We start from the raw sequence: 13,722 nt of genomic DNA on the forward strand, positions 1-13,722 counted from the left end.
GGCTGTGTGGGCTGCGTGCGCATGGCTGCCATTAACCAAGATGGCGACTGAGGTTTCCTTAAGGGGCTGAAGCCTCTGGTGCCATCTTGATTGATGGCAGCAATGCGCGTGCTCAGCAGCCCACACAGCCACAAAAGACAGGAGAGACGGAGCCAGCCAACAGGTGGGCGGAAGAATCTCCCTCCCTGCGAGAGACAAGTAAGTGCGTGTGCGTGCATGCATGCACCAGAACCCAGGGCAAGCTGGTGCCCAAGGGCCCCGGCATGTCTGGAGCCAGCCCTGAGTGCCTCTTTCATGTCAGGATTCACTTTCAGTTTATTGGCTTATCCAGCCCAGAGAGGTAATATTGGTTGTCTGCAGTTTAATAATACTGAGCCCTAAACCCCCTGATGACTCCGCCCAACAGTTTCAATTGTTGTTGTTGTTACTTAATTGAATTTATATCCCGCCCTTCCTCTTGAAGGAGCCCAGGGCAGTATACCATTTTGGGACATCTGGACAATTGTCAAGGGTCCAAGCACAAATCCCACAATGCTCCTCTCTGGTAAAGCGCTGCAGGTAGGAGTGGAACCACTGCTGCACAGCTCCCCAATTCCCAACCTGCAAAGAAGTTCCAAGAGGATACCATGGTCCATGGTCTTGATTGCTGCTGAGAGGTTGAGGACGATCAACCGGGCAGCATTCCCCCATCTCTTTCATGACCAAGGCTGTTTCAGTGCCGTACCCAGACCTGAAGCCAGACTGAAATGGATCTAGATAATCCACTTCATCAAAGTATGTTTGCAGCTGGCCAGCTACCACTCTCTCAATTACCTTGCCCAGCAAAGGGGGTTTGTGATTGGCTGGTAGTTATCTAAAACCTCAGGGTCTGAGAGGAGCAGCTTCTTAGTGGGTGGGGCACATCACTGCCTCTTGCAAAGCAATTGATGAGCAACCCTCCCTCAACAAAGCATTTACCACTCCATGGACTCGCCTACTGTCCTATTAGGTTTTAAAAGCAAAGATGTGCAAGGGCTGAGAGAGCAGGCAGTGGGCATCATTTCCTCAAGTGATTTACCCACGTCTTTAGGCTGCAACAACTAAAATTGATCCAAAGTAACATGACCAGATAGGACTCTGGGCACCTGGACTTAATTAGTTTAGCAGCTAGAAACGAATTGCTCTTTAGGACACACACACAAGAAACATTCTGAAGCATGGTATTCAGTGTGTCTAGTATGTAAGATATATAAAGCCTACTTCCTTCCAGATTCCCACATGTATTATATGTTTGACTCTCTTGCCTTTGGAGGACCAGGAGCTTAAGCTTTATATGTCCAAACCTAAGCACTAGTTTAATAAACTTGTTCTATTGGCTGAGCGATATCTGTATTTATTCCAACCCAAATGTCATAAAATGGTGGCAAGCAAGCTTTCATGTTCTCCAGAACTCTTCATTGGACAAGACGTTGTACAAAGCAGTGTAGGGGAGGGCAAATTTAAAAAAAAGTATGAAAATTAGGCTATACCTTATAGCGATAAGGTCATCTCTTGTATTCAGTTTACAAACTCCATCTTGGAACTGAATCCGCCTTTGCTAGGTGCTATAGATTTCAGGTTCCATACTTAGGGATTCTGGGACAAAGAAGGAACAGCTGCTTCCCATTTTTAAAAACATGAAGCCAGGGGTGGCTAACCTTTGGCTCTCCAGATGTTGGGCTCCAACTCCCATCAGCCATAGTCAGCATAGCCAATAGTCAGGGAATATGAGAGTTGTAGTTCAGTGGCATGTGAAGACAAAACACACAGGTTCCTGGTTGGGTAGCAACCAGAGGTAAAGAGAATCATGGCAGCCTTAATACTGGCAAAGCCAGGTACTAATTTTGAATTGTGTAAAGGAGTCAACTGAAGCCAATTTTCTCCTTATTTTATTTATTTACGGCATTTACATACTGTTTAATCCAGCCTTTCCCAACTAGTGGGCCACCAGATGTTGTTGGACCACAACTCCCATCAGCCTCAGCCAGCATTGCCAATGTTCAGGAAAGATGGGAATTGTGGTCCAACAACATCTGGTGGCCCAGTAGTTGGGAACGGCTGGTTTAATCACTAGCATTTATAAGTCACTCTAGTAGTTTCCATAATTTCAGGTTGGTAGAGGAAGGACTGTAGTCAGTGATAGAACACATAAGTTTGTATGCAGATGGCCCCCGGTTTAATCCTGGCATCTCCAGGAAGGATTGGAAAAGAAACTTCTTTCTGCCGGTCAGTATACTGAGCTAGATATACCAATGGTCCTAGCTTGTCTAAAATGCTAAGAACTGAATCTAGAATAATTTACATGCAAAACAGGTACTAAGCTGTATTGTTTTGGTCTGATTTCTGTATTTTCATCTTCTTAAAGTCATGAATGAGGACTTTGCCATGACTGATCCCCCTTTTTCCAGGCTTCTTAGTGGCTTTGTAGGATCTGTAGGATCATGTGAATTTGCACCTGTAGGATCATGTTAATTTGCTTTTGGACACAACTGATCTGCCCTCCATCTGATCCTAGGTGAATGAAATTGATGAACTTCTGTTTTAAGGCACTTCTCATTTAAATCATTCAGCAGTGCCTGTAGTATTGTGTGTGTGTGTGTGTGCATTTAGAATTCTAATGCATCTTTTCTATGACAGTACTCATTGTATAGTAGTTTTTCTCCCTCTTCTTTTCTCGTGCTTTCCTGTTGTCGGTTTTTGTTCTGTATTTCTCTTACCTACTTCCATATATTCTTCCCAAATATACTTCCCAATATATTATTTCCATTTATTTCTGTTTAACTTTTTTTCTCCTTTTATAACTGTGTTAGTGACGCATAGGTCAAGCAGAATGGTATTTTATGTATAAAACTGTTGCATGGAATTAGTGGCTTGCATTTGTAGTGATGTATCTTGCTATTTCCCTGTTCCTGTGTGTGGCTTTATAATTGGAAAAAAATAGCTATTTGCTTGTAGCTGTTGCGCAAAATATAGCACAAGCTTTAAAAAATCATTGAATGAATGCATTAAGGGGTTAAAGTAAATTTATCTAACTATGGGAAACCAGGACGCAAGACCAGTGACGCTTCCCATTAGTCTGTGCTTTTTTTCTCTGAAGCATTACTGACCCACCTAAGGAAATCTCTGTCAGATGGTTGAGTCAGCTGTGAAGGTCTGATGTGATTGAATACTCTTAAGCTACTGTGTTGCTGGATGCTGTTTCACTGGTGGTGTCTCTTGCTGCTGGCACTGTCGCCTCCACCAACAAAATATGACACAGTGCTTAGGATCACGTGGCTTCCTCCACCTCGACTGTCAACCTATTAAAGCTTTCTGAAAAGGAATAATGGAGTCTATTCAGAGCTGCAAAAGGCTGGTGAAAATGTTGCAGTATGCTTTGTTTGTTCTGACTGTAGCTTTGAGGCTACACCCTCATGCATGGATCTCTGACAAAATGGCTTCTGGATGTTCAGCATGGTAATTGGCATTAGTGTTTAATATTGTGATTGCTACAATAACAGTGAGCAATTCCTTTAATTTCAAAGTGGTGACTGTCTGCTTTTCTGTTGAGTAGACTTTGACTGCCTCTGTTTTAGCAGCCTGGAATATTCATACTTTGGGTGAAAGACACTTTTATCAACATTTTTTCATCTCGATTGTAACGGAGTTATTTCTGCAGTGAATTACTAATGATCTGCTCTGCAAAATATAAAAAGTGCGGCATTGAACTGCTCCGGCTTAGATGTTGCAGTAATAGAATGGTGGGGCTTTGCATAATGCTCACCTTCTTTGTTTTTCCTTCTACTTATGCTTTTTACATGCGCTACTAATGTCTGTACAAATATCTCTAAGTACTATTAATATTCCTTGCTTTTTTCCTTTTTTGAATATAAACTGCAAGGCCCTAGAGTTAACTTCCCTTGCCTGCCACAGTGGTAACTAGAAATAATTGTTTTGTAATTGCCATTGATTGTCAGAATATGCAGGTATTAACCCTGCACAAATTAATATATTGTGCTTTGTGGCTGTAGTAGATAAAATTACACAATATATGCTCTGTTGTAAGTCTTCAGTAGAATTAACAATGTCTGGCTGTGATAACACAAGCCTTTACACATCAAGAACAAATTGCTTCAATGCATCTATATGGGGCTACCTTTTGAAGAGTCTTAGGAAGCTGCAGTGGTTCCAGAAGGCAGCAGCAAAGATGTTAATGGGCACACACCTGTAAGATCATGTTAATTTGCTTCTGGACACAATTCAAAGTGTAGGTGGTTACCTGTTAAAGACCTAAAATGGCTTTTCTTCAAGATACCTGAAGGATCACTGGCTCTCATACCATCTTGTCTACTGGCTAAGATCAGGAGAAGAAGCCCTTCTGTGTACCCTATATAGGGTGGAGGCATGGTTGATTACCACAAGAGATAGGGCCTACTCAGTGGCTGTACCAATACTGTGGAACACTTTGCCCCATGAAAATCAAATAACCCTTTTTCTGGCTGTCTTGCACCAACTGGTAAAGATATTTTCATTTTGGCAGGTTTTTACCTCCTCAATTTTATCTGTGGTAGTTATTTTTAGTTGTGATCTCTGCTGTTATATTTTTATGTATTATACTGTTTATGTTATGCATTTTTATTGTATTATATATTTGTATTGTGATTTTCATAGGGTTTTCGTGGTAAGAGGTATTCAGAGGTGGTTTACCATTGCCTTCCACTGAGTTTGGATGCATCTTAGTCTGGTGTCCAGCTTTGACCATTCCGCCTTGGGTGCCCCTGCTAGGAGTCTAGCCTCTTGGTCTAGACTCCTGATTGCATTGCTCTCAGCTTCTTCAACACTGTCAAACCCCCTCACCATGTTAAGGTGTGCATCCTAGAGGGGGATATTAAAGAAACGGGGTTGCTTTAATAGTGATAAGTGATGTAGCACAAGCAATTAGGAGCTATAATGCAAGGTCTGAGCGAGTTATATCAATGAGATTAAACAGGAAACCTATTAACATAACCATCATCCAGGTCTATGCTCAAGAGCAAACACAGAAAAAGAGGAATTGGAAAGATATTATGCAGTAGTACAGGAAGAAATTGATCACACACCAAAACAAGATGTGCTGATAATCATGGGGGACTGGAATGCAAAAGTAGGGAACAGAGATGAACTAGACATTGTGGGGAAATGGGGTTTAGGAGATACAAATGAAGCAGGAGAAAGATTTATCGTATTCTGTGAAGCCAATAATTTGTTTCTTGCAAACACATTTTTTGAACAACCAAAAAGATGACTGTACACGTGGACATCACCAAATGGTCAGTATAGGAATCAAATTGATTATATAATTGGTAGCAGAAGATGGAGAAGTTCCATACTTTCTGCAAAAACAAGACTAGGAGCAGACTGTGGTACAGATCATGAACCATATTGGACAGAATATGGAGTAACCGATTGGTTCCCCATCAGAAAGGGTGTGAGACAGGGGTGTATTTTATCACCCTATTTGTTTAATCTATACGCAGAACATGTCATAAGGAAAGCGCGATTGGACCAAGATGAAGGTGTGAAAATTGGAGGGAGAAATATCAGTAATTTAAGATATGCAGACAATACCATACCACTAGCAGAAACCAGTAATGATTTGAAACGAATGCTGACGAAAGTTACAGAGGAAAGCACAAAAGCAGGACTACAGCTGAATGCCAAGAAGACTAAAGTAATGACAACAGAAGATTTATAATGAGGACATTGAACTTGTCAAGGATTATGAATACCTGGGCACAGTCATTAACCAAAATGGAGACAATAGTCAAGAAATCAGAAGAAGGCTAGGACTGGGGAGGACAGCTATGAGAGAACTAGAAAAGGTCCTCAAATGCAAAGATGTATCACTGAACACTAAAGTCAGTATCATTCAGACCATGGTATTCCCGATCTCTATGTATAGATGTGAAAGTTGGACAGTGAAAAAAGCAGATAAGAGAAAAATCAGCTCATTTGAAATGTGGTGTTGGAGGAGAGCTTTGCACATACCATGGACTGTGAAAAAGACAAATAATTGGGTGTTAGAACAAATTAAACCAGAACTATCACTAGAAGCTAAAATGATGAAACTGAGGTTTGGACATATAATGAGAAGACATGATTTACTAGAAAAGACAATAATGCATGGAAAAACAGAAGGGAGTAGGAAGACCAAACAAGAGATGGATTGATTCCATAAAGGAAACCACAGACCTAAACTTACAAGATCTGAACTTGGTAGTTTGTAACAGATGCTGTTGGAGGTCACTGATTCATAGGGTTGCCATAAACTGCAATCGACTTGAAGGCATATGAGAACAACAACAACAATTGTGATTTTAAATTGTAAGCCACGTTGAGTGGTGCATTGACACTGGAAGGGTAGGACAGAATAATTTTACTTAAAATAAATATATAAATAGTATACCATATACTTTGCAACCAATAAATATTTAAGGGCACCATTCAACAGGTGTAAATACTAATTGAATGTGCTGCTGTAGAATGTTATGTGTTTTGTTGAGATTGTATTTAGTGAATTGAAGTCAACAGTGAATTGAAGTGTGTGTGAGACAGAATTGTATTTCTGGCAGAATTATGGAGAGAAGATAATGACGTAAGGTATGTCTACTCTGTAACATCCTTTGTCAAGCAAACTAACTACTTCTAAGTCAGGTTGGTTGAAAACTCAGTTGAAGGATGCCTGTCTAAACACCTTGGTTCTCATTTATATAACAAGTTGTGCTTATGCTGGGAAGGTGCTCACTAACTGATTTAAGCAACATGTCTGTTTCAATGGGGTCAGATTCTCCAGATACCCATTTGCACATTTTTTGGGTGGGGAAAGGGATAATATGTACATGCATACTCTGCCTTCCTGCAATCTGTTAATGACAGTGATTAGTTAAAATCCTGGGGAAACCACAAAATGCAGGTAGAGAACAGAAAATTTATCGGTAGGCCATTCCAGTGGAACATGTTTGCTCTTGTGTTGAATTTCACATGAATTCTTGACACAGCATACTATATACTGACATGCTACCATGTACTGCATCATCATCCAATCATCTATGTTCTTTAGCTTTCCTTTTCCCATTCCATTCAGGTTTCATCTGTTTTGAAAAGATGGAATCACTGTGCACAACAGTCTTTTAACTAATATTTGTTCTTGAATCATTTTAAAATCTTTTCCTTACTCTTGCTATGTGTAATATTAACTGAATCCACTACTCCTCAACACAATACATTGTATCCTTTTCAGAACAGAGATTGTAATATTACGTGGCTATTCATGTTTTTATTGTCATACTAGACTATGGTTCCTGTTAAGATTTTTGTATAGGTACTTAATTTCTTTAAAGTATTTTCAAATACTTTTGACTTGTTTTGACAAGGTTGACTTGTTTAGCCAAGTTGAAGTCATTAACAAGAAAACTATTTTGTAAGCAATCTTCCCAATATAAAGATATGACTTTTACCTGTAATTTTTAGTCAGAAAGAGCTGATGTGTTGTATAGGAGCATCATTTCAAAACAGTAAAAAAACTAGTGGTAGCCATTTAAAAGTATATATCCTGTGCTTAGTTGAGGAGCTTTGATCTGGTGAATGGTATTCAAAAGTATTAACAAGTATTATGTCAAATTTTTATCATCACATGTAAGTGGCATTGTGGAATTTCACACTCTTGGTAATGCTTAATTTCAGCATGAATGTGCCTTGGTGTACCACAAAGCCTCTTGGTATTATTCTCTTGAGTTCCTCTTCCTCTGGACTGCCTCATGTTACTTGACTGAAGACCTGAGATCCAACAAACTGGTTGAGAGCTAGGAATTCAGACAGCAGATCTCTCTGAGCTAAGTGTCAAACCACTCCTGTTGTGAGATATGGAGGGAGAGGCAGAGGTCAGAGCTGGATTAACTTTGGAGAACTATCTGTCTGATAGAAGGAATTTGCTTTGTTTCTCAATTTAATTTTTCAAACTGTAGAAACACATTTGGATTATAACATCTTGCAGCAGTTTGCCATGCTTTTTTTTTTACTCCCTTTTTTCTACAGCCAGATACCTTTTCGGGTCCTGCATGCCTGCTTCACTTGAAACAGTATATATCAGCTTGGCTACATTTCTCTAAGCACTATCGTGTCTTACAAATGACAGTTTTTAGAAATCACTTTAACGGATTTGCCTCCTGTCATTTCATAATTAATACATGTGTTTCTCTTTCTTCAGACTGAATCTGGCTATGGATCAGAGTCAAGCTTACGGCGCCATGGATCTATGGTATCCCTTGTGTCTGGAGCAAGTGGGTACTCTGCAACATCAACCTCCTCATTCAAGGTTAGTGACAAAGAATATAGGGATCTTGGGCAGAGTCCACTTGGTCATGAACCCACTTATACAAGGCAATCACTGGTAATACTTTGGCATTACAGTAGGGCCCCGCTTTATGGCGCTTTTCTTTACGGCGCTTTGCTAATGCGGCGGTCTCAATTAGATGCAATTAGACTAAAGCCCCACTCATACGGCACTTGTTCCGCTTTTATGGTGGTTTTCGGGCATCACGCGCTATTCTATTCAATGAGTTCCGCTGTGCAGCAGTTTTTGCTTTTCAGCGGGGGTCCGGAACGTAACCCACCATATGAGTGGGGCCCTACTGTACTGTTGTGAAGTATATATTTCACAAATTCAAGATTCAGTGAATGGGCCATATATTTACCATGGTGGCAGTTTAAAGAAAGTGTGGATAAGGGTCCACATGCATGAATAGTACTCTTTGAAGTTACTGCTGAAGGACACAAGCAGCTTGTCTCTTTGACTACTTCTGGGAAAACATCAAGAGCTCCATAAGATCCCTGTACCTTGAGGTCTAGTAGCCCTCTGAGCTATTGTAGGATTGTTTTTTTAAAATGCCTAGGTATCCTGTCTACTAAGGCATATCTTGTAGTGCTTGGCTGAAAAGCCACTTATATCCTGTATATTAATAATTAGCAACCTTACACAGTCCTATACGTATGCAGCTTACTCCCAGGTAAGTATATGTAGGATTGTAGGCTTAGTATCATAAATCAAACCTGAGCACTATAGCTTAACTGGGGTGCCTATCAGATTCTCTACAGCCTAATCATATTTACTAGAAAAGAAGAAAGAGTATTGAAGTTAACCGCTTCTAACATTTAATATATAACACCAGTAAATGTTAGCCTACATTGATTCTTTATCACACCCCAAGTTACATGCATCTCTTACAATAATCTAGTAATGATGTCTTATTGCTAGTTTTCATTGTTTATTTTGTTTAACTGCCTTGGTATTTCTTTTTAAATGAAAGGCAGTATATCAATTAATTTAATAAATACAGATTAGTAAGTGCTGAATCTTCAGTTTTCACTCTTATGTTTTCAGAAGGGCCACAGTTTGCGTGAAAAGCTTGCTGAAATGGAAACTTTCAGAGATATATTGTGTAGACAGGTTGATACATTACAGAAATACTTTGATGCCTGCGCTAATGCTGTCTCCAAGGATGAATTTCAGAGAGATAAAGGTATGTACCTTAAGTCAGTTAGTTGAGCAAAAGTCATTACATTCAAGGGTCTAACTGAAAAATGGCATCTGTTGCAAATTGTCAATCTTTTAGCTGTCATAGCCCAACACTATCTAACCTCTTCCACGAGAGGCAATTGTATACCTGTTGATTACTGTTTCTACTCAGAAATCTAACAAGCTTCGTAAAGTTAACATTAATAACAAAGAAAATTATTTATGTCTCCACTAATCCTCCACAGTGTCAAGCAGACATAAAGCATACATTCCCATAAAAAGAACTGAGAAACTGACCAGGATTCAATGAAACATTTTATTCATCATGCTAAAATAAAAGGTTCTATAATCAATTTTTTCTTCATTTTTTCAATTTTTCCCATTTTTCAGGAAAAAAAACAAAAAGCTTCAGAAAAAAACTGGAAAAAAACATTTTTTTCCAATTTTTTCTGGTTTCTTTCCAGGCCTTCACATCTCTAGGGATGGGGGGGACGGACGGAGGAGTTGCTGTGGTCTACAAATCTGTCACCAGGAAACCACTCTGTCTTGGAGCTGGCTGTGAGGGCCTGCACCTGGTGTTGGGCGAGGGAGATAGTAAACTAGAGTTGCTGCTGGTGTACCATCCACCCTGCTGCCAGGTAGCTTCTCTGACTGAGTTGGCAGAGGCCATCTCGGCTGTGGTGTTGGAGGAGCTCAGAACGATAGTCCTGGGTGATTTCAGTGTCCATGCTGAGCCTGCCTCTAGTGTTCTGGTTTGGGACTTCAAGGCCTCCATGATGACCATGGGGCTGTCTCAAGTTGTCACCGGCCCTCAACTTGGTTTTTGCTGCAGGTGGAGGAAGGAGGTGGTGGATGTTATCCCATTGTCATCTTCCTGGTGAAGTTTAGACTTATGGCTCTGATCCTGCCCCGCAGAGGTGGTGGACAGATTACGATGGTCCGCCCCTGGAGCCTAATGGAATCCACAGGATTCCTCAGTGCCCTGTGGGAGTTCCCAGTAGATAGAGCAGGTGACCCTGTTGAAGCCCTTGTCATGATGTGGAACACTGAGGCACGTCAGGCCCTTGACACAGTTGCCCCTGAGCGCCCTCCTCCAGCATTGTGGAACCCGGTTTGCACCTTGGTAAACTAGTGAGCTAAGGGCCATGAAACAGGCTGGATGCCAGCTGGAGTGCAAGTGGTGAGTAAAACTTCATAACCATGCCTACTGTGTGGCGGTGAGGGCAGTGAAGAAGGCCCACTTCTCTGCCGCCATCGCATCCTCAAGTAACCGTCCAGTGGAGCTTCTCCATACTGTCAGGGGTCTATTGACATCAATTCCAGGAAATGGAGTTTTAGACCCTTCGAAGGGCCACTGTGAATAGTTTGTAAGGTACTTTGAGGGTAAAGGTGCTCGCCTCCATAGCAATCTTGATGCCCCATCCACATCTAGTGTATTCTCCAGTGAGGCATCCAGGGCAATGGGAATGGTTCCAGTTGATGCAGCCTGATGACATGGACAAGGTGCTTGTGACGATGCAGCCAGCAACGTGTTGTCTCGACCTTTGCCCTTCTTGGGTTATTAAAGCTTGCTGAGAGAGTTTGACCTAGTGGATCCAGGGTGTGGTCAATGCATCGTTGTGGGAGAGAGTGGTTCCAGCCACCCTGAAAGAGGCAGTGGTCCAACTGCTCCTGAAAAAGCCCACCATGGACTCGTTGGTTTGTCCAACCACCCGGTCACAAATACCCCCTTTTTAGGGAAGGTGATTGAGAGTGTTGTGGTGCAGCAATTGCAAGTACTGTTGGATGAAACAGATTATCTTGACCCGTTCCAGTCTGGGTTCAGGTCTGGTCATGGGGCTGAATCAGCCTTTGTCGCCCTGATGAATGACCTTTATCAGGAGAAGGACGGGGAGTGCGACCTTATTATTCTTACTTGCTCTCTCAGCGGCTTTTGATACCATTGACCATGGTATCCTTCTGGGCCGACTTGGTAAGATGGGTATTGGAGGTGCTGTTCTACAGTGGTTCTGATCCTATCTCCAGGTTCGTTTTCAGAGAGCATTGGGAGATTGTCTTTCAGGCCCCTGGCGGTTGTGTTGTCGGGTGCTGCAGGGTACCATCTTGTCCCCAGTGCTGTCTAACATCTATATGAAGTCCTTGGGAGTGGTCATCAGGAGATTTGGGGCGAGGTGTCAGTAGTACACTGATGATACCCAGCTCTATTTCTCCATAATATCTGAATCGGGAGAGGCCGTGCAAGTCGTGGACTGCTGCCTGGACTCACTGGACTCATCCTAGCAAGATAGAGGTGCTGTGGGTTGGTGGTACCCAAGTTCAGATAATTGGTCAGTTGCCTCCTTTGGATGGGGTCATACTCCCTCTGAAGGAACAGGTCCATAGTCTGAGGGTGCTCCTGGATCCATCTTTGTTGCTAAAGCCCAGGTGACCTCAGTGACTAGGAGTGCCTGTTACTAACTTCGGCTGGTAAGACAGCTGTGACCATTTCTGGAACAGGATAGCCTGACCACTGTATTCCATGCACTGGATTACTAATGTGCTCTATATGGGGCTACCCTTGAGATTGGTCCAGAATCTGCAGCTGGTGCAAAATGCAGCAGCGAGACTGCTCACTGGGGCAGGGTATTACCAACATGTCACCCTGCTGCTGAAAGAATTGCTCTGGCTACCAATTAGTTACTGGACTAAGTTCAAGGTTCTATTTTTGGTATACAAAGTGCTATACAGCTTGGGACGAGGATACCTGAAAGATCGTCTTACCCGTTATATACCCAGTCAATCACTGAGCTCTGCAGGTGAGGGCCTAGTGCAAATACCATCTTATCAGGAGGTCTGTTCTGCACAGCATAGGAAACAGACCTTTAGTGTAGTGGCACCTAACCTTTGGAATTCCCTCCCCTTAAATATTAGGCAGGCGCCATCTCTGTTACCTTTTTGGTGCCTGCTGAAGACCTTCCTTTTTCAACGAACCTTTTAAGTAGAGCCTTTATCCTGATCTGGATCTGTATTGGAATTGCTTTTTAATAAGTTTTTAAACCTTTTTAAAAACATCTTTTTAAAGCTTTTTTTAAAAAAATTTAAAGATGTTTTGTTCTAATATATTTTAAATCCACAAAATTTAATTTGAGTGATGTCATGTAGTGATTCACCTGAATCCAGTATAGCACAGGAGCACATGATTAAAGATCACCTTAACTGTTTTGCTCAACTGGTATATCAGAGTAGCCCCTAGTTAGTATGACATCAACACCATCTCCAGCATTTGGATTCTTGTCAGTCTCATTACATGTACACAATAAAAGTGGCATAGATTTATGACCATGACAATGTACACATGGTTTTTCTACCCAGAAATTATACCCACGTAGAAGATTGGCTTTTTAAAAATCCCCACAAAGTTTAGTAGTATAGAAAGTCTGGTTGACCCTCCAGATACTACTGTGCTGGTAAACAATTATTTTTCTGCTGCTCTTTGGATTCTCTGCAAGGCACAGTAGTAATTGATATGTCTCCTTGTTATAGTGGTAGAAGACGATGAAGATGATTTTCCAACAACACGCTCTGATGGGGATTTTTTGCACAATAGTAATGGAAGTAAAGAAAAATGTGAGTACACTTAAATGCATAAGTGTCAGTGTTTGTAAGGTACAAAACAATTTCGATACTTTTCTTGAAGAAAACTAGTCCAAAAATATTGATACTTTTTTATTTTTAGAAAATTAGTTTTGAGATTTGTCTGTTGATTGTTGCCTGCCTGAATAGAAACAAGATTCTTAAAGTTAGCACTTCTACAGAGACTTACAATGCAACCCTATGCGTATCTGTTCAGATGCAAGTCCTAGTAAGTCCAGTGGTGCTTATACCCAGGTAAGTTGGCATATATTGCAGCTACAGAGTTCAAAATTCGTTTAATATGAAATAACTATGTAAGCAATGGAGTTATTGGCTTCATCTTGCTTGTAAAAGCCAGGGAAGCAACCACTGAGCCTGTTCACACTGTTACTTTTAAACTTCATGATTCCTTATTATTTTAACATCAAATGTGCTATTTCAGTGGCATTCTTAATAGTTCTAGGAAATAGTCTGGTTTGTTTTTAAATTAGGCACTTTTTTTACCTAATTCCCTGTGGGTGTGTCTAGAGGTCCTTCTGAAGCCCTTGTCAGTGTTGTTG

General features: G+C 41.2%; 1 protein-coding gene across 2 annotated transcripts in view; it reads left to right on the plus strand.

Annotated features, from left to right (window-relative positions):
* CERT1 (ceramide transporter 1) overlaps positions 1–13,722 on the plus strand; it is a 144,659-nt gene that overhangs the window by 63,660 nt on the left and 67,277 nt on the right. For both annotated transcript variants that reach the window (XM_061620535.1, XM_061620527.1), the window contains exons 4-6: positions 8,243–8,350; positions 9,416–9,554; positions 13,073–13,156. In XM_061620535.1, the coding sequence (XP_061476519.1) occupies positions 8,243–8,350; positions 9,416–9,554; positions 13,073–13,156 (331 nt within the window). The remainder of the gene's footprint in view (positions 1–8,242; positions 8,351–9,415; positions 9,555–13,072; positions 13,157–13,722) is intronic.

This window comes from Rhineura floridana, chromosome 1, assembly GCF_030035675.1.
Source record: "Rhineura floridana isolate rRhiFlo1 chromosome 1, rRhiFlo1.hap2, whole genome shotgun sequence".
NCBI lineage: Eukaryota > Metazoa > Chordata > Lepidosauria > Squamata > Rhineuridae > Rhineura > Rhineura floridana.